Consider the following 18,745-nt stretch of genomic DNA (forward strand, 5'->3'; position numbering starts at 1 on the left):
TAACTCGCAATTGAATAAACCCATCCAGAGCACTGTAGATCCAAGATCAATTAGCAAGAACAAACACTGTTAGACTAGAAAAACGTGAGACACAACTGAAATTTACTTGTGCCGACACTCAACAAACAAAAAGTTGTATGCTCAAATAACGTTTCTTTTTACATTTGTACAAAGTACAAAGAAAGAAACATATATTTCCTGCAACAGAACAGCTGAATAAACACACTTAACTACTTTCATAACCAGATAAGCGCCCGCTTAGCAAGCCTGTCGGCTAGCGGAACGAACAAGGCAGCAATGCTAGGCAAGGTAGGAGCCGTCAGCGTGCCGAGTATGAACCAGTTTATGCATAGCAAAGCTACGGCATCGGAAGCTGGCTTGTTCTTTATGGTCAAGAAGAACTGAACCACGCTGCACAGTGACATGCCCACCACAAAGAACAGAGCAGCTATCAGCTGCGGGCAGGGGCTCTCAGCTTCCCACACAATCATGCCGACAATAACTGATAAGATCGCGCTGAACACACTGCGATAGAGCGCTATAACCCTCCCTCTCTGCAAGAACATCTCATCCACAGTTAGGTTCCTCGAAACTGCTGGCGGAGCTGAAGAAAATTGATGGGCAGCCGCTACCGAGGGGCCATGCATTGGAGATTTATCTTTTACGCTAGCGTCCCATGGATCTCCAACAATTATACCGCTCTTGTTAGGGGCAGACCATGAAGAGGGGTCCTGATCATAATTAATTCGAGGAGGAAGGGCGTCGAGTACATTCTTATCCTCGCTGTCATGAGCTTTGTCATCCCAGAGGGATTTACCCCGGCCTTCAGCCAGTCGCCTATTCTCTTCTTTAAGATCCTGCATCTATGAGAGGAGAGAAGAAAGTAAATTAGTCTCAGTAAGGTTGGTTTAAAACCACATTCGGGATGTTGCCGTGAACACTTGGGGGGACACGGAAATTTTATTTTATTTTATTTTATTTTTTGAGAACTATGTAACATGCATGGTACTAATGTAAAGATTGGCCGTGCTGCCTCTAAGTCTTAAGGCATCCTGTAGCAAAGTACAAGACAGCACCGTCGAGCTCATGCTAGGCAATTTAAACGACTGTATAACAGTATAGAAGGTAGCGTCGTTAGGAATTAGCTAGGTTCATCAATTTGAAGGATTACTCATCTTACCTCGTTTTCTAATAGATCGATTCTAGCAAGAGCTTTCTCATAATCCTCTTCGATCTCTTCACATATCGCCTCCATAACGTTTCGGTCTTTGTATGCGATCTCTAATCTGTCTTCAAGCTCCTTACTCTCCCAAACAAGTGCATCCATCTGAATTTGCATCTCATGGAGGAGCCGCTCTAACTGCAAGCTGTCCATTATCAGTATCGACCGCAAGGAATCAAAATAGAGAAATGACATAAAATGCCAATCGGCAGATAAGGAACTGAATCCGGCTCAAAATAATGGAAAATAATAATGTACAAATGGATAGATAGATAGATGCTCACGCAGAAGATTAATTACTGGGTTAATTAAGATGCGACCAGACCTCTTGATAAGAGATTATGAATGAATGAATGAATGCATGCAGCGACAACATGAATCATTTACAAAGATCGGATGCTCCCCCTTTCTGCCGTTAAAAACATGAAATCCAGCAGATAGTTTACTTCTTTCTTAAATGAAAGAAGGGAGGAAAAAAAATCTTGGAAAAGCCGAGAATTGAATTGAGCATCTAAATATTATCACTTAGCAGCCAACTTTCCCTTCCTCTTAACCAATTCTAGCTAGGCTAGGGACGGTCGGTCAGTTAGTATTATCCTCTTTTTTTTTTTTCCCATGGGACGGAGGAGCACATCCTCCTCTGCGCATATCTTATCTTATCCAGGAAAGCTAAACTCGTATCGTCAGTTAGTCACGTAGCAAATTAAGTCCGACAGCCTAAAGAGAGAAGATATATATATATATATATATATATATATATATATATATATATATATATATACTTACTGTGTATAATAATAATAATAATAATAATAATCATAATAATAGATAGATAGATAGCACCTGCCTTGCGCTCCCTTTGCAAACAAGTGAGAAGCCGGACGGGAAAGGTGAGGAAAGCGACCGCCCAGAGCATAAACTGCAGGAAGAGGCCGGCGTGGAAGCTGACGACGAGCTTCAGCAGCTGCCACCAGGCCAGCGCGGCTCGGCACGCAGCCCTGACGCCCAGCAGGAAGAAGATTTGCAGCGAGGAGAGGGGCCAGCTACACATGGATGCGTCGGACGTCGTCCAATTTCGAGCATTTCCAAGCAAGGCGGGGCCCGATCGACCACAAACAAAAAGTAAAAGACTAGAGAGCAAGCAACCAACCACGGGGAAGACGGGGCTTGTAGGAATTAAGATTCCCTTCCGGGGTTGAGGAGCAGCTACCGCAGACGCAGAGCCCCCACGCCGCTTCTTCTCTTCTGCTCAGGACTGAGGCGGGACGGACCGCGCGGGAGGACACAAGGAAACAAAGATAGATAGATATAAGAGTGACGCGAGGGAGGCAGAGGTGAGCGGGACACGTCGCCAGCGGGATAGCGATGTGTCGGGGACACGTGCGGCCGGGTACTATTCCTATTACTTATTAGTTCCCCAGCAGCCTCTCAAGTGCGGCCCTCGCTTCTCTTTTCAGCCCCAGCCGAATCGCTGGAGCTCACTAAAATCACTTTTCTTTATTCCAATCAATTTTCACTCGTTTATAATATATATATATATATATATATATATATGAATCATTGCCCTGATGCGACAAATATTGAAATCATCAATTTCCGTGCGCCACTAAACTATTATTATAATATAAATAAATTGTATAAAAAGCCTCTTTCGCTTGCTTCCCCTTTTACACTTCTTTCAAACTAGTATTTTAGTCAAATAAATAGCACGAGTGTGCCGCCAGTAGGCCGAAAATTGCTGGGCGGCGGAGAATGCGGACAACATCACCCCTAGACAAATCAGCCCTTTCACAATTTTACAAACCTCTTAAGAAATTACGAAGCGCGAAAGGTTCAAACTCCAAACACGAAAATGATCCACGGCTAACATTTTTTAACACGCCCAGGAAGATTGCAAATGCTTCAATGAGAAATTTAGAACTACAACCTTCCGTCAAGGATTGCTACTAGCACATTCACCGAAGGCAACGTATGTAAACAATTGCAAAACTTTGTTAGTCTTACAGATCTAGCACAATCACACCAAAAACGAAAGAACTACGCAAAAGCATGCACGCAGCAGAACCAAAGTATCAAACTGTAAACTCTCGCCATCTTGCAGATTAATCATCCCAGAAAAAGCAAAGATTCATCTAATTTCCCTACAGGTGCGAAGTTGCATCTATTGCTGAGCAATTTGTGTATTCATTTGCTAGATCTCATAACAGCCAGAAAACCACGAATCAATCTTAGCAAATCATGAAAAAGATCATTACCGCTCAAGTTAAATACATCAGAATATCAGGAAAAAAATTTCACTGCATTTTGGTCCATGTGAATTTGAACTGCTGTTTCTCCAATTCCTGCATGTATGACAGCTACCATGTATTGTTGCAATCATAATACTCGTGCAAATGAACCTTAACCATAATAGCAGACAGCTGATCACCTTAATTGCATCAGACCCCATCTCATATCATAATAAACAACATTTTCCAAACTCGCGTGCTACCAACCTACGTTGCACAGCGGTGGCTCTGTATTACCCAAAGGATATGCTTAACCAAGTAACTCGGTCGTTCCACACGACTGGTTGTTTACATGGTATGCAGGAATATACTTCATAAACCTAAACTAATTCAGCACCTGGATATGAGGATACTAGAACATCAGCGACTCCCGATATATATATATAAAAGCAATAGAAATGAAGCATCAAATACATGTGTAGATCGATTTACTAAACACCAGCTTGTTGCATAGGATGAACTCGGCCTGTCAGTTAGAAATTAATTGTACCATGCCCAAACTATGGCAATCCAATTTTATATGGTTCTGATTGATCAAAGTTATGGTGATTTTCCTAAGATGAGAATACTAGATAGCAAGAGAAGATAGAAAACAGTTTGACATTCCTTCAAACATGAATGCTGATGATGAAAAAAATTTCCATACAACACCTTGTGGAAGCCAGCAGTACTGAACTTATTTCACCAGTCAAAACTTAATATTGAGAATTTACCATGAACTCTTGAACTTTGATAGATGTACTTTATATATGCTTATTGCATTGCTACGACAGTACATTATGTTGGATATCATAAGATTTATCAACTAGACTTATACTTTAATTGTACTCATGCAACTGACCTTCTCTTCTGTGTTCTTCCCTGTACTCGCCGAGTGTATCTCATTTCCTTCTTTGTTCTTCCCTGTACTCGCAGAGTGTATCTCATTTCCTTCTTTGTTCTTTCTTGTAGCTGCAGAATGTGCCTCATTTCTTCTCCCACATCTCCATTCCCCTATATCTCTGTCAGATATCTCCAAATATACTGTTGTCTCAGCTGACAAAAAGGGAATACCCTGCCTCATTAAGTGCTTTGTATACACTTGTGAAGATATTCAGGCATCATATAGTTCATAAGCTAAATGTAGGGAGGTTAGCTCCATAGTACAATTTGGAATTCTTTTGCCAAACTTCAACAAATAAACAAAGCACCCTCCATGTTCATCACCTTTCAATGTTCATGACAAACAGAGTAACCTTTTGAATATTTTTAGTGCTTACAAGAACAACAGTGATATTTTGAACTTCCAAGGGGCGTAGTGACATCAGATCCTTTCAGACGTGGTAGTTTACCATGATATCAAAGCCAAAGGTCTTCCTCTCATTAATTGAAATCGACTGAACGGACCTATTAAAGAATCTTTAGCCCAGATGTGAAAGGGAGTAGTTAACATAAAATATTAAATACCGTTTTCTTGCAGTTAAGGGGCCATTTGGTTGTATGCAAGGATTATCATGACACTGACATGACAAGGCACGAAACAGTGGCATGGGGCATGCCAATGTCGGCACATCTCCATGTGCCAGTTGCACTCCAGTGGCACTCCATTAGCACGTTGGCATGCATCTTTTTTTATTAAATTCTTATAAAATATCAGCTGTCTAGATTGTTTTAATATCTTTTATAGCTATAAAAATGGCTCAAATGTTATCTCGTAAAATTTAGTAAGAATAGGGTCATAAAGATATTAATAATAAAAAATATTTATTTTGTACAAATTATGAAAGTATATGGATGAAACAAAACTAAAGTCATAATTGGAGAAAAATTTATAGAAAAACACTACTGTAGGCAAATTCATTACATCTAAAATGATAAAAAACTTAAAAGAGGAGATCTTTTTTGTACTTCTTTTTCACTCCATATCCAATTGAACTTACTAATCATAACAAATGTTAGTAGATTTAGAAGAGCTAAATATTTCAAGTATGAAAAGACCATTGTAAAACTTTTCACCTCAAGAAAAATTCAAAAAAGACCATTAAAAACTAAACAAAATTATTTTGTCGATACAGTGTTAGTACGCCCCCATCACACACACACACACACACAAAAGAAATTTTCAAAAAAGACCATCAAAAACTAAAAAAAAAACATTTTCTCGATACAATGTCAGTACACCCCCCTCGCACAAATATTTTATCGATAGGGTGTCAGTACGCCCCGTCACACGCACGCACACACATACATATATGGCACGGCCTCGGCACGGCACAGCACAGGTGGCACATGCAATCCTTTGGTGGATGTAATTGCAAATGCAATGTAATTAAAGACGATGAAGTTTAAAATTCAATAGTTACAACTACATATTTTGTCTGGTTTTGTGTTCATGCGAGTGTTTCGGTTGTTCAAAAGTATGAAGATATATTAATTTTTTTCTTAAAATGGATGATTTGATTCTTCACCATATATGAAGTTTGAACTATAGCCAATTAAGATGTAGTTTCCTAATGTAGTAGTTGGACATCCTCATTCAATTCCAATTGCAATAAGTGGACTAAACTACACCAATCCAAACACTGTATTTGGATTGCCATGAAGTCAAAACTGCAATGCAATAGTAACTGCGTGCAACCAAATAGTCCCTTAGAGTAATTGGTTGCTTCAGAGACATCTATAAAATTATCCCAAAACTAAACAATCAACCAATTGTCCTTCATACGCCAACCATTTAAGGATCATGAAAACTTGTCTAGCAAGCTGATGCTTTTTGAACTTTGATCGCAACAAACAATCCAAAAAGATGAGTCAATTGCTTAAGTTGTTTGTTGTTAGGCTGATCTAATGAAGCAAGCACTTTGTTCTGATTGATCTGCACATCAAAATTTGTTCAATTCACCTTTGCCTGTACACGCCACTGATAGCAGAGATTTCATCATTGTAGAAGCTAATCTTAGCATCCTGAGCATTCTCATCACGGAGTTAGAAGTAGAAAAGAATATGTCACCGCTCATCTCAAGTGTCATTTCAAGTAGCACAAAAGGCAACACCCAAATAATCAGCTTGGCATATGATAATAGAATGTCTAATACTACTTGTCCCATTATTTAATTTGACCCTTGTGTCAAAATTATCACACTTACTAATTTGCCTCCGCATTTTTTCTCAATTTTCAAGGCTCCGAAATGGGTTATTTAAAGGATTGAGGCACTAAGGCGAAAGTTCTTCCGGATAGGGGGAGTGAGTGTCAAGAGTGGTGCACGTATGGTAGTATAGAATTGTGTATGCAGGGAAAAGAAGGAAAGAGGGCTCGAGGTGAAGGATCTCACCTTGATAAACGATGCACTACTTACGAAATGGTGGTGGCATTTTTTTCACGGAACAGGATTTACCATGGAGCACTCTTATTAAAACTTTATATTATAAGAGGAGGAAACCTTTGAGCTAAGGACGTTTAAGCCCGCCACACAATGGTGGAAGAGTGTGTTTTCTACCAAGGAAATTTTTGGCACATGCTTTGATCTCGGTGACGCGCAGTCTATTTCTGATAAGTGGTGTTGAGACGCTTCTTTGAAAACGCTTTCTCCTGACATTTATGAAAGAGTAGTCATTAAGGGACCTTTAATCAAGGAGTGTCTCTCCCTACAAGGTTGGAGATGCAGAAAGATACTACGAGGAGTTGGGGTCGGGATGTCGAGGGATCAGAGCATTCAAGGAGTTCCTTTCAAGTTTCTTTGTCTCTGACAGGCCTAATGAAATCCGATGGAGATTGAATGCGAGAAGGTGTTTCACTGTTAAGTCGGTGTATAAGCTGATTCGAGATGGGGTGTTCGGGATTTTCTTTTGCTGAAAGTTTAAGAGTTGAAAATACCATCTAGAGTTAGAATATTTATTTGGTTAGCCCTTAAGAAATGCCTACCTACTGTAGACAACCTACTCAAAAGAGTACGGTCCGGGAATCAACAGTGTGTGATGTGCGGCAACAAAGTAGAGACTGTTGATCATCTACTTGTCGCATGCGTAGTCAAGATTTTTGACGTTCAACATCCTAGAAGCTAGGCACATTCCTAGGTCTGGGATGGAGGTCAAGGGTGTCTAGGAGCTCTATCAGGGAACTGCCGCCAAGAGGCAGCAGCGAGAGATCTAACTAGGGTCACAGCCTGCTGGTGGATGATCCGGCAGAAAAAAAATAACGAATTTTAGAAACCAATCTTATGACCCCTAATCATTTTTCCTTTGATTTTTTGGTTTTGTTTTTATTTTTGTTTGTCTTTTTTTTTTTTGTTTTGGTTGCCTTTAATGTTTTTTAAGGCCGCATTGCCTCAACCCTATAGCTAAATTCATTTGGTAAATGAATAAAGCGGGTAGCGTGCTACTTTTTTCTCAAAAAAAAAAAAAAAATCACACTCACTTATCACAATCCCAATGGATCAACACCTTCCATAGGCTCACCTACAGAAAAAAAAAGTTCTATGGATGTTTTGTAACGTCGCAAGCACCAAACTGCTTGCAACCCCGCAATTAGGACACTTCACTAGACCATTCAATTAGCAAGAGTGACTAACAGTCTGTACAAAAGGTAAGGAATGAGTCAATGATGACTTGCAGTTGTCGCTATTCCTATAATACCAACAATTACAATGATCTATCACAGAAAATGAGATATCCTAAGACTACAAAGCTAGTGAGACCACGATACAGACTCCTTAAATAAATTACACTAGGAAAATTAACAAACTTAGTAATGCCAGTTTTCCCAAAAATACTTTGTAATTTTAAAAATATCCAAAGTTCCAAACCATTAGCAAAATTCAAGTCAAATGGCATGAAAAGTAAAAAAAAAAAAAACACTACATTATAAAAAGCCCCTATTCACTTTAGCTCTTGCCTCAATTTTTCTCCTACATAAAAAATTGCATCAATTACCTCCCTACACTGTTATTATATCCAATAGGTCCAACTATTTGAGATAATTGTTGAATTCAGCTATAAAACTTTGTAAAAATAAATTTATAGATAAAGTTAAGTAATGCAATAGAATAATATAAATTGAATAAATTTCTCAATAAACTATGAGTTTTCATAGTATTAGCAAAATAAGAAATATTTTTTATAAGTTTTTTATATATTTTTTAAGTTGCAAATTAGATATGTGTTGAGATATGAAACAATGTGATATGTCAACTTTTTTAAAACATTTCTTGTAGTTTTTGGAGATGAAGACAAAATTTTGAGAGCGGATGTTCCTTTTAGAAGGGCAAAATCAACAAGCACCATATAGTGAAGATATGAGAAAAAATAATTGCACTGGAAGTCAATAGAAGTTTAATATATATTGCAGAGAACAATGCATAGTTACACAGTTAAAATGAGTTTAAACCAATAGCACCATTAGCAGAAGATATGTAACATTACATAGTTTATTAATGCATTGATTCAAAGCTGGATGCATATCACAACTATTGAGGAACAGATATTGCCTCATAGCCATTAATGTAATTGGCAAAACAATAAGTCCTTGAGACTACTGTCACAACAAAAAATTTCCCCTTGTATGCACATAAGGTTATTAGTGATAATGGATCGGGTGTGGACAGATATTTGATAAAATCATATATGCATCCATATTTTTTCTTTGGATACGAATTCGGATATGGATGTGTCGGATGCTAAATTTTCATTACCATATCTGTTAAAAATGGGTTCGGACACGGTTGGATATATCTTCAGATTTGGATAAGTATTGAATATATATTCGGATTTTATTCGACTAATAATAAACACTAATATGGACATATAAATATGAACTAGAATTAACACCTGTGCAACTAAAGTTTCATATTCATGTTCAAATGTTTATATACTTATATTTGATTGAATAAAATTTAAGATTTAACAAACACATGCAATTTTTGTATGAAACTCATAATAAAATACATGAATAGCGCAAAAAATTATCTTATTTTCCCACAAACATATATTATCTTTCCACAAAAAGTAATCCAACTCCTCCTTATCTCCCCACAAGTAGCAATTAAGCTGCCTTTATCTCCCTAAAAAACGCAATTAAGCCATTTTTATCTCCCCACATACATTAGCAATAAAAACAATCTAGAACTTTTTTTTTACATGCTTGGAAACTTGAAAGCACAATATTGAAACAGAAAAATAAGAAATTGGGATATTAGGATATTGGGCTCAGGAGAATGGGATATTGGACATTAATATTGTAATTTAATTTATTCTTGTATAATATAATACTATTAAAAAATTTGGAAATATGTATCCACATCCATCATTTTTGGATATACAGATAATTTTGACTCTCTAAAACCATATCCGCATCCATATCCGATTCGAATATTTTTCTATTCAGATACGAATAATATCGGATATGCATGCAATATTTTCGGATTATATCCTATCCATTTTTCACCCCTACATGTGTTGTGAATCTAGTACACTATACATTCTACACAACAAACTATAGATGATGTGACAATATAAATGCATAACTCGAGCATAAGTATTTGCCGCAGTAGAACCACATCCTCTAATAGCCACGTAATAAATTTATTTGCCTCCATGTTTGACGATTAGAGCTAAGCAAAAAAGACTTGATCAAGCCTGCTTGGCCTTCCCAAGGGCCCATCTTTTTGCATGTGAGGTTAGGCTTCACCGGCAAAACCGGGTCTTTGAAATTTAGGCCCAACAATCTTTAAGTCAAGTTACAGCCTCTGACTTTTTTAGGTGACTCAACTCTCATTCCATATATAAGACAGGTTGTGTCGAACAAACAACTCTTGAGCTCAAATCTTGATCTAGCACAAACACAACCGAGGATTTGCAAGGTCTATTCATGGTACTCTAATAAACTAATGTTTTAGCAACTCTTTGAATGCCCATTTGATATAGCTCATATCCACACCACTTGAGGGTTTGTTAGTGTAACATACCAAACCTCCGAGTTACTATGCTAACTTTGATTGAATTGATCAAAGTGAGGCTTGAGCATGATAGGCGTCGTCCCCGAGCTGTTTCAGAGGCGTGGGGATGATTAGAAGTGAGTTACAGTGGTATTTAAGTGTTTTCGGCGCAAACTGGGCCCGAAAACAAACTCCCGGAGCAATTCTACTGTCAAAGTGTAGAATTGGCACTTGGTATCGGTACTAGAGCAATGCGGTACCGGTACCAGCCAGTGCGTGTTGGATAAGCTCTCGGGATCCGGACTATAGGAGACTGTGTACCGGTACTGTGGTCTAGTACCGGTACCAGATTGGTCGGGTATCGGTACTAGAAGGGTGAATCGGTACTCCGGGGCAGACCGAGTTGCGTAGCTCTAGGGTTTGGGAGGCTGGTACCGGTACCCAGGCTAAAAAGGACTGTTTTGTTATGGTGTAAATTGGGATAGGTGAGGGGTTTAAGTGCAATTGTAGGGCTCCTATATAAACCCCAACCCTCCACCTGTGTTCTCATGCATGAGGACTCCATCGTTTCTCCTCCATTTCATCTCTTCTTCTCTTTCTCTCTCTAGGAAGGCCTCTCCATAGTGGATTTGAAGGGGATTTGAAGCTTGAACTTGAGGATCTTGGAGAAAAAGAAGCCCAAGAGTAAGGAGAAATTCTTGGAGCAAGAACCTAAGGTAGGTTTCTTGCAATTTCTTGGTTAGGGTTTGGTTTTATACCCCAAATGATTAGGTTTTGTAGTCTCTAGGATTTCTAGAGCTTGATTATGCTAAGAAATCCTAGAAACTTAGACTATATGGGGTAGCTTGTATGAACCCTAGAGTAAAAATGTGGTTTTGTTGAATATGAGATCTAACATGGGTTTGAGCTCTTGTAGCCCTAATTGAAGAATAAATCGACGCGTTGGGAGACTCGAATCGAAGTTCCGACGAGTCTACGTCGAGCTAGTGGGAAAAAACCTCATTTCGACTTCGTTTGCCGTGGGTTGAGAGGAGCGATCATCCATAAATCGCGGGAAGTGGTTTCTCGCACTCCGGCATCACTACAAGGTGGGTGGTGCTATCCAAAGTCTTCGAATGACCCATTATGTCTAGTTACTTTCTTGAGCATATTTGTATGTGTATAGTGAATTCATGCATTATAGGATAAATGTGACATATGTGGCAATTGTGCATTCTTGTATGCTTTGAAAGCAAAAAACATGTGAACAATAGATGATGAATATAGAAACCCTATAGATGTATGAAGCATTGAACTATGACACTAGTGAACAAGTGGCATTGTGACTAGACGGCATTAGTAGCACCGAGTATTGAGAATGATAGACAAGGAAAATGAACTTGTGGCAATTGTGGCATTGTAATGAGATGATTTGGTTAGCACCTAAAATTGGAAATGCTAAATATAGAATAAAGAGTTTGTCAAGGTTGTGGCATGGTATCCTCCAAGTGAGAATTAGATCGTACTCACAGGTAGTCTGAATGCTCGAGGTAGGTTGCTCCACCTTGGGCGGTGAGCTCCGGAGTGTCATCAACTGGGTTGGTAGTGGAATTCTCCCCAGCAGACAGTCCCGTCAGGTTGTAGAGGTATTCTTCCCGACAAAAAGGATTTGGTTTGGTGAGTTGGGGTTAAACAAATGGTTGACCAAGCTGATTGGGTAATGGTAAAAGTAGGATGCATGCATCAACATCCTAAGTATATTATTTCCAGTTTTGTACAAGCATTGTAGTAGTGTTAGTTTGGTTACTATCTCTCTCTTTTATTGCCTACATATGCCTGAGTAGACCCAGTGGGTGAGTCGGTGAGATCGACAGCCGAACCCACTGGGAACTTTCATTAGTTCTCAAACTACTAATCTTGCAGATCCTAGTGCGAGCGGGGCGGTCGAGGATCGCGGCAAGGGTATCGCGCCCTAGGCAGTGAGCCTCCTTCGAGTTTAGTTATATACCCTTTTGATATTCATCTTTTGTACTTGATGAATGGACAATGTATATAAATGATGTATGCATTTTAGGACGTGCTGTAAATGGATAAATGAATGTAATGAATTATCAAGCTTTGCATTTTGTTTAAATCTTGTAAAGTACAATGGATGTTGTAATAGTAGTTAGTTTACTTTCACTTGTGTGGTTGTTGCTTGCCCCCATGCAAGTCGTGTAACACTTGTGTGGTTGTTGCTTGCCCTCGTGCAAGCCGTGTATACTAAAATTTTTCTATGTATGAAATTGCTATACACGTGGTTATTGTTGAGCCTTGGGCGGACATGGAAGGTCTTGTCCGTTCAGCGTCTGTGAACGTGTACGAACCGACCAAATTGACGGTCGCGGGGCGTGACAGTTAGGGTTGATTCAAAGAATACGATAGCTATGACAATAAATATTTCTAACGATCCGACCTGTTAACAACAATAACTCGTTGGACCCAAACCATCGGCCCAAAATGCTTAAGTCCAGTTATTATTACTAGCGTGTAAGGCCTCATATACTTCAATGAGAATAATTTTTTCATCCACTGTGGGACTATTGGGATGTTACAAACTTCCCCCTTTTAGACCCTAAAGTCCTCGTCAGGTACAAACCCAGATCACAAATATACAGAACATAATTACCAAGCAATGTGAGATTCTGGAGGTAGTTCCTAGGGGTTCAAGAGGTGGCTCCCACCAAACTTGTTGGTGTAGCACTTTGCCCCACACAGCACTTAGCTCTCACACTTTCGATTAGTATTCAGCTCTGATACCAATTGTAACGACCCGACCTATTAGCAATAATAACTCGTTGGACCCAAACCACTAGCCCAAAATGCTTAAGCCAAGTGATTATTATAGCATGCAAGACCTTATATAATCCAATCAGAATTTTTTTCTATCCGATGTGGGACTATTGGGGTGTTACACTATTTGCTCCAAATTACATTGGAAGAAACATGTTAACAAGATAAGAGGGAACAACCCGTCTATGAAAATCAATACATGACATCAAAGTTTTCAGTAAAATAACAAGCACATTTGAGTGTAGGAGAAATGAATAACTATCAAGGAACCAACATCTCTTACCGATAAGGATCTTTATGTGAGTCTAGGTAGGTGACACATAACTTGCCAGTTGGTTGCTACATAGTATGTCTTGTACTAGTAGCTCACAAGCGTATCAGCTCATGAACTGTAATATCACTTGTTACTGACCCATATCGATTTAGGTGCCATTTTATGTTGGCCTATACAAATCAAGCTCAAGCATAAGGCCTTTATTTTGATGGAATTTTTTGGGTGAAAGCCATTTCCCACTATTTTCACCATTTGAAAGCAAGGATTTAAGTTTTGTGGCATAGGGTCATGCCGAAAATTTGCCAACACTATACAACACGATATGTGTCAAACCGTACCGATGCGTGCTAGTCAGAAAAAATACATGCGTGCAGACACATAATGACATATATTTTTATTTTCTTTAGCAACAAAATATTCTAATTGCTCAATTATATATTTTTATCAAATCTTTTGAATTTTATTGAGAGAATTACTTACTAATTTTTTAAAAAAAGAGAGTTTTGAGTTGTACTATCGGCATGGAGGCTTGTATCGTGCTAATATCTTGTTCGCACGAAACGACACGGTAGATGCTGCCCATGTTGACGGGCACTTAAATCCTTATTTGAAAGCCTCCCAAGAGGTCTTGTAGCTCTTCTCTCAATTCCTCCAAATAACAAAGGGATCACCCATTATTGAGTAATTTTAACTCTAGTATGCTAAAATTTCTAGTCTTAAAGTTGTTCTTTAGCCTTTGTTTGGTTGGGAGTTAAGGGGTGTAATAACCCCTTAACCCCCATATTATCCCCAAACACCCCCAAAAATGGGTGGGGTTAGCTAACCCCACCTAACCCGGGATAGCCCATTTTGGGTGGGGTTAGCTAACCCCACCTAATCCCACCAAATCCCAACCAAACACTATTTTCTATTTATTATAACCCACTATTCTTCTTATCCCACCTACTCCAACCAAACACTATTTTTCACTATCCTGGACTAACTCCAACCCCCAACCAAACACAAAAATACTCTAACCCTACCTTACCCCTGAACTTAACCCTATCTCTGGAATAACTAGTTTTTCCTTAACCCCGAACCAAACGGTAGCTAAGAATCATTAGATTTATTTGGATTAAAAGCCTTTTCATTGCACCTAAGCATGGAGGTCCAGTTAGTCTAGTTCTCCATGGAGATCAACGAAGGATGTACCTTATTTTCAATGTTTTTTTTTGCCTTTACAATTACATAGAATTTTGAAATACATAGAATTTTGAAATAGGTTCTTTTTCTATTGAAATCCCGAACAGATCTTGTAATCTTGCTATACTAGGACCAAATCATATTAGAAGTGAAGTCAAGAGAGTTATAAGAAGGAATAAGGCGGGAGTTTGACAACATATCCAGCATGGAGTGCTTTAAGAGCCGTTTAAGAACATAAAGAACATGATGAAATGAATATCTCAATCCCCTTCCTGAAGAAGATACACTAAGATTGCCTGCAACACACATTGCAAACATCTATAGTGAAAAACTGCGCCAATCTTGGCTGCAAGGGACGAATGGGAACGCCACATTGGGAGGGATATAAGTATCCCTTCTCTGCAAAAGAATAAGACATTCAAAAGAATGCAAGAGAAGGCATAAAAAACAAGCAAATATCAAGAGATGGATCAGAACTAAAGAGAAGGAGATTTGTCAGCTGTCACTTGCATACTTCATTTCCAAATTGTCGAATGAAGTACAACAAGAGACAGACATGAACGACATGATTAAAAAGAGAAGGAGGAGCAAAAATTGGGATACACTTCTTGACAGTTCCTTCAAAATAAGAAGGACAATAGCACCCAAGAACCACTCGTCCTGTAGTACGAGGAGTTACGCACAATCTGTACAACTAATACTGTTGAAAGATAACAAGCAAGATTGAAGATCAAGGCAGCCAAGAAAGATCACAAGTATAGCAATGCAAGAAAAAATTGCGTAAGCCAAAATCCTCCGTATGGGGAAGGTAACTCCTCCACTGCATCTGCGACATCCTTAAAACAGACGGCATTTACGACACAATCATCGAAAATCGAGTGAATGTGGCATACCTGGATGGTTCCTCCTAATAATGCCTCATCCTCCTTGCAAGACGATCATAGGAGTCAAGCTTTCCGGCCTTGTGAAAGGCGGTCTTCATCTTCTCCATGGTGGAGGGCCGAAGCTCGACTTCCCGGTCAAGCATATCCTCTGCGTACTTCCTCACCTCGCCCAACCTACCCAAGTCACAAAGCCCTAGGAGCAGCTCGTTGGCGCAGTCGTCGGGGGGAAAGAAGTTCTCCTCGAGAACACAGTTCCACAGCTCGAGCGCTGCGGTGGGGTCAAACTCGTTGAAGAACATCCTGATGGCTGCAATGCAGTTGGGGGAAGACGGGAGCTGCTCGTTCTTCCTCATCTCCTTGAAGAAGGAGTGAGCCTCGCGGGGCATCCTATTCCTGAGGAGGCAGTCGAAGATGGTGTTGTAGGTGAGGGAGTCGGGGAAGGCACAGTGGAAGGGCATCTCGTCGAGGAGGCGGAAGGCGGAGTTGACGTCGCGGGCGCCGCAGAGGAGGGCTATCATCGCGTTGTACATGGCGAGGTTGGGGACAAGGCCGCCGTCGAGGACCATGATGGCCCAGAGGGCGAGGGCGTGGGCGTGGTCGTTCTGCTCGACGAGGATGTCGAGGGCGGAGCTGAAGAACTTGAGGCCCGGGAGGCGGCCCTTGCCCTTCATGACCTTGAGGAACTTGACGGCCTCCTCGGCCAGGCCGCCGCGGACGAGGGTGGAGAGGAAGGCGTCGCTCCATCCGACGCGGACGACCATCTCGCCGAAGGTGGTCTTGGCGCGGGCGGCGTTGCCCTCCTTCTGCCAGCCCTCGAGGAGGATGGCGAAGGTGTCGGCGTCGGGAGGGATCTTGGACTTGACGCGGTCGAAGAAGGCGGCGGCGTCGGCGGTGCGGCCGTCCGCGCGGCACAGGGCGCTGAGGAGGGAGTTGACGGCGACGACGTCCTGGGGGACGCCGTAGCGGTCCATGACGTCGAAGGTCATGACGGCCTCCTTGACGCGGCCGAGGGAGCAGTAGGACGAGAAGGCGGAGGCGAAGGTGGCGACGGACAGGGCGCCGGGCTCCTGCCGCATGGAGCGGATGGCGTCCCACATGGGCTCGAACAGCGCGTTCTTGCCCAGGACGTCCACCATCAGGTTCCACGCCCCCGCCGTGTGCTTCGCCTTCAGCCCCGACCACCGGAAGAACCGCACGGCCGTCGCCGGCGACGCGTACGACTGCCGGAGCACCGCCTCCACCACCTCCGGCAGAGGCGCCAACCCGCACCGCGACAGCACCGCCTCCACCTCCGACGCCGGCACGCGGCTCAGGATCTCGCGGAAAGCCACCACGCGGGGGTCGCTCGAGGGCGGCTCCAGCGGGGCGGGGGCGGGGGCGGGGGCGGGGGCCGGGCCGGGGCCCGCATCCCTAGCCGCCGCCGTCTTCGGTGCCGGGACAGCATGCAGAGGGTTTGTGAAGTCTTCAGCCTCGACGGCGGACATTCCGATTCCGCCACCGCACTAGGGTTACGGCCGAACCAGGACAGAAATCTACCTATGTCAGGGAAGCAAATAGGAAATTATTACTAATAAGATGAAAACACAAACAGCGCCGGGCCGGAGAAAGAAGGTCACGTTTGGGTCCTAGCTGCGGAGCTTCGGTTCTGGATGACGCGCGGTCCTCCAATCCAACGAATCGGACTCATTCGACCTTCTTCGCACGAAATGGGACGGAAGCCACTACCCACCAGGTATCGGGTATTTTCCACGAACGGGCCGGCCCATTATCTGTTGTTAGATCTAGACAATCACAGAGCGCGCTTGAAACTCGTAAGAAGGGAAACACAAATGTCAACCAAATGTTGGCCCACATCTTACCGCCCCATTTACGTCCGTGTTAAACAAACAGACGAAAGGAAAGGCCCAATAACTATTATCTCAAGCCCAACCCCTGCTATAGTCCTTTAGGTATCGTTTGGTTCGAGAATAAGCAAAAAGTGGGTATTCCGGGGATAGGTATAAATTGAGGTATAAGCGGGGATTAGATCAATTTTGCGTTTGGATGAAAATTGGGTTATTCCTGAAAATAAGAAAAATAGCGTTTGGTTAGGTAAGATGGAATAAGAATTAAAGTGGGTAGTTATAAATAAAAAATAATAATATTATTCTTTTCTTTATATTAGAATTAGAATTTTTATATTTTATATTTATATTTTAAAATTTTAAATATAAACTTTTAAATTTTAAAAATCAAAATTAAATTTTAAAATTTTAAAATATCAAATTTATAATTTTAAAAAATTAATTTATCATGAATATTATTAGATAATCATAAATGTTAATTAATACATTAATTACCAGATTAATTAATCATTAATCAATTAACCATGAGTACTGTTAATTAATAAATTATATAACTATAAATAATTTAATAAGTTAACAAATTAGGCTAATAAATTAATATATTAGTAAATTAATTAATTAATTAATTATTTAATTAGTTATGTTGGTAAAAATATTAATTTATTAATCAATAAAAATATTAGTTATTTCATAAACATGCTAATAAATAATTATTAATTTAGCTAATATTTTATTATTAAATTAGTTAATTTTTAATTTAGCTAATTAGTTAATAAAATAATATATATAATATATTAATTAATAATATTTTATTATTAAACTAGTAGAGGTATAAAGAGAAAAATTTGCTATTCCACCAAAAGGGTGGAACAACAAATCTCCCCTCTTAACGGGTTATTCTAGAATAACCCGTTAAGAGGGGAATAAAATAAACTCACTTCCTCTTATAGTGTTTGGATGAATTAGAGGGATAAAGTGGTCTATTCCTACTTTATCCCCCAACCAAACAATGCCTTAGAGTTTAGACCACCTCTGTCGACAAATGGCAAGTGATATCGCTTTAGATGGAAATTCACGATACTCGATCGACCAAATAACACAAGTTTAAGGACCAGCATATTCGTAAGAAATATAAATATAACTAGCTATTTTTATAGTGGTAGAATATAAAGTTTGATCTTAATTAGGTTCTGATATTGTTTTTTTTTTTTTGAGAATAGGTAGCTAGCGCGCTATCTGCTTCATTCATTGAAAATATGAATTAGGCTACAGGGGTGAGACAACCATGGCCTCGAGATAGGAAAAAAAAAAAAAAAAAAAGTCATAAAAAGT

At 40.3% G+C, this 18,745-nt stretch overlaps 2 protein-coding genes across 8 annotated transcripts; both read right to left on the reverse strand.

The window, feature by feature from the left end:
• Positions 76-2,501, reverse strand: LOC109713558. The gene is made up of 3 exons (XM_020237671.1): positions 2,070-2,501; positions 1,181-1,360; positions 76-863 (listed from the first exon to the last, which is right to left on the reverse strand). Exons 1-3 carry the CDS (start codon positions 2,271-2,273, stop codon positions 237-239), a joined length of 1,011 nt encoding a protein of 336 aa, XP_020093260.1. The 5' UTR covers positions 2,274-2,501; the 3' UTR covers positions 76-236.
• On the reverse strand, positions 1,232-17,262 carry LOC109713557 (pentatricopeptide repeat-containing protein At1g77360, mitochondrial-like). 7 transcript variants are annotated; one of them, XR_002217116.1, is made up of 4 exons: positions 17,186-17,262; positions 15,579-17,101; positions 4,352-4,545; positions 3,359-3,847 (listed from the first exon to the last, which is right to left on the reverse strand). XR_002217116.1 is itself a non-coding variant. In XM_020237670.1 (2 exons), exon 1 carries the CDS (start codon positions 17,051-17,053, stop codon positions 15,593-15,595), a length of 1,461 nt encoding a protein of 486 aa, XP_020093259.1. In that variant the 5' UTR covers positions 17,054-17,253; the 3' UTR covers positions 1,232-1,367; positions 15,579-15,592. The 7 variants fall into 7 exon arrangements, 3 of the variants coding, with proteins under 3 accessions (XP_020093259.1, XP_020093257.1, XP_020093258.1); XR_002217115.1 differs by having other exon boundaries at positions 15,579-17,105; positions 17,186-17,261; XR_002217117.1 differs by having other exon boundaries at positions 15,579-17,105; positions 17,200-17,217.

This window comes from Ananas comosus, linkage group 8 (genome assembly GCF_001540865.1).
Source record: "Ananas comosus cultivar F153 linkage group 8, ASM154086v1, whole genome shotgun sequence".
Lineage (NCBI taxonomy): Eukaryota > Viridiplantae > Streptophyta > Magnoliopsida > Poales > Bromeliaceae > Ananas > Ananas comosus.

Bases quoted from the DNA above. Each gene is read 5' to 3' on its own strand.
- LOC109713558 (XM_020237671.1), bottom strand. From the start codon at position 2,273: ATGTGTAGCTGGCCCCTCTCCTCGCTGCAAATCTTCTTCCTGCTGGGC. The intron at 1,361-2,069 runs GCAGGTGCTATC...GACAGCTTGCAG, and splicing joins GTTTGCAAAGGGAGCGCAAG to TTAGAGCGGCTCCTCCATGA. The intron at 864-1,180 runs GTAAGATGAGTA...CTCCTCTCATAG, and splicing joins TCGATCTATTAGAAAACGAG to ATGCAGGATCTTAAAGAAGA.
- LOC109713557 (XM_020237670.1), bottom strand. From the start codon at position 17,053: ATGTCCGCCGTCGAGGCTGAAGACTTCACAAACCCTCTGCATGCTGTC.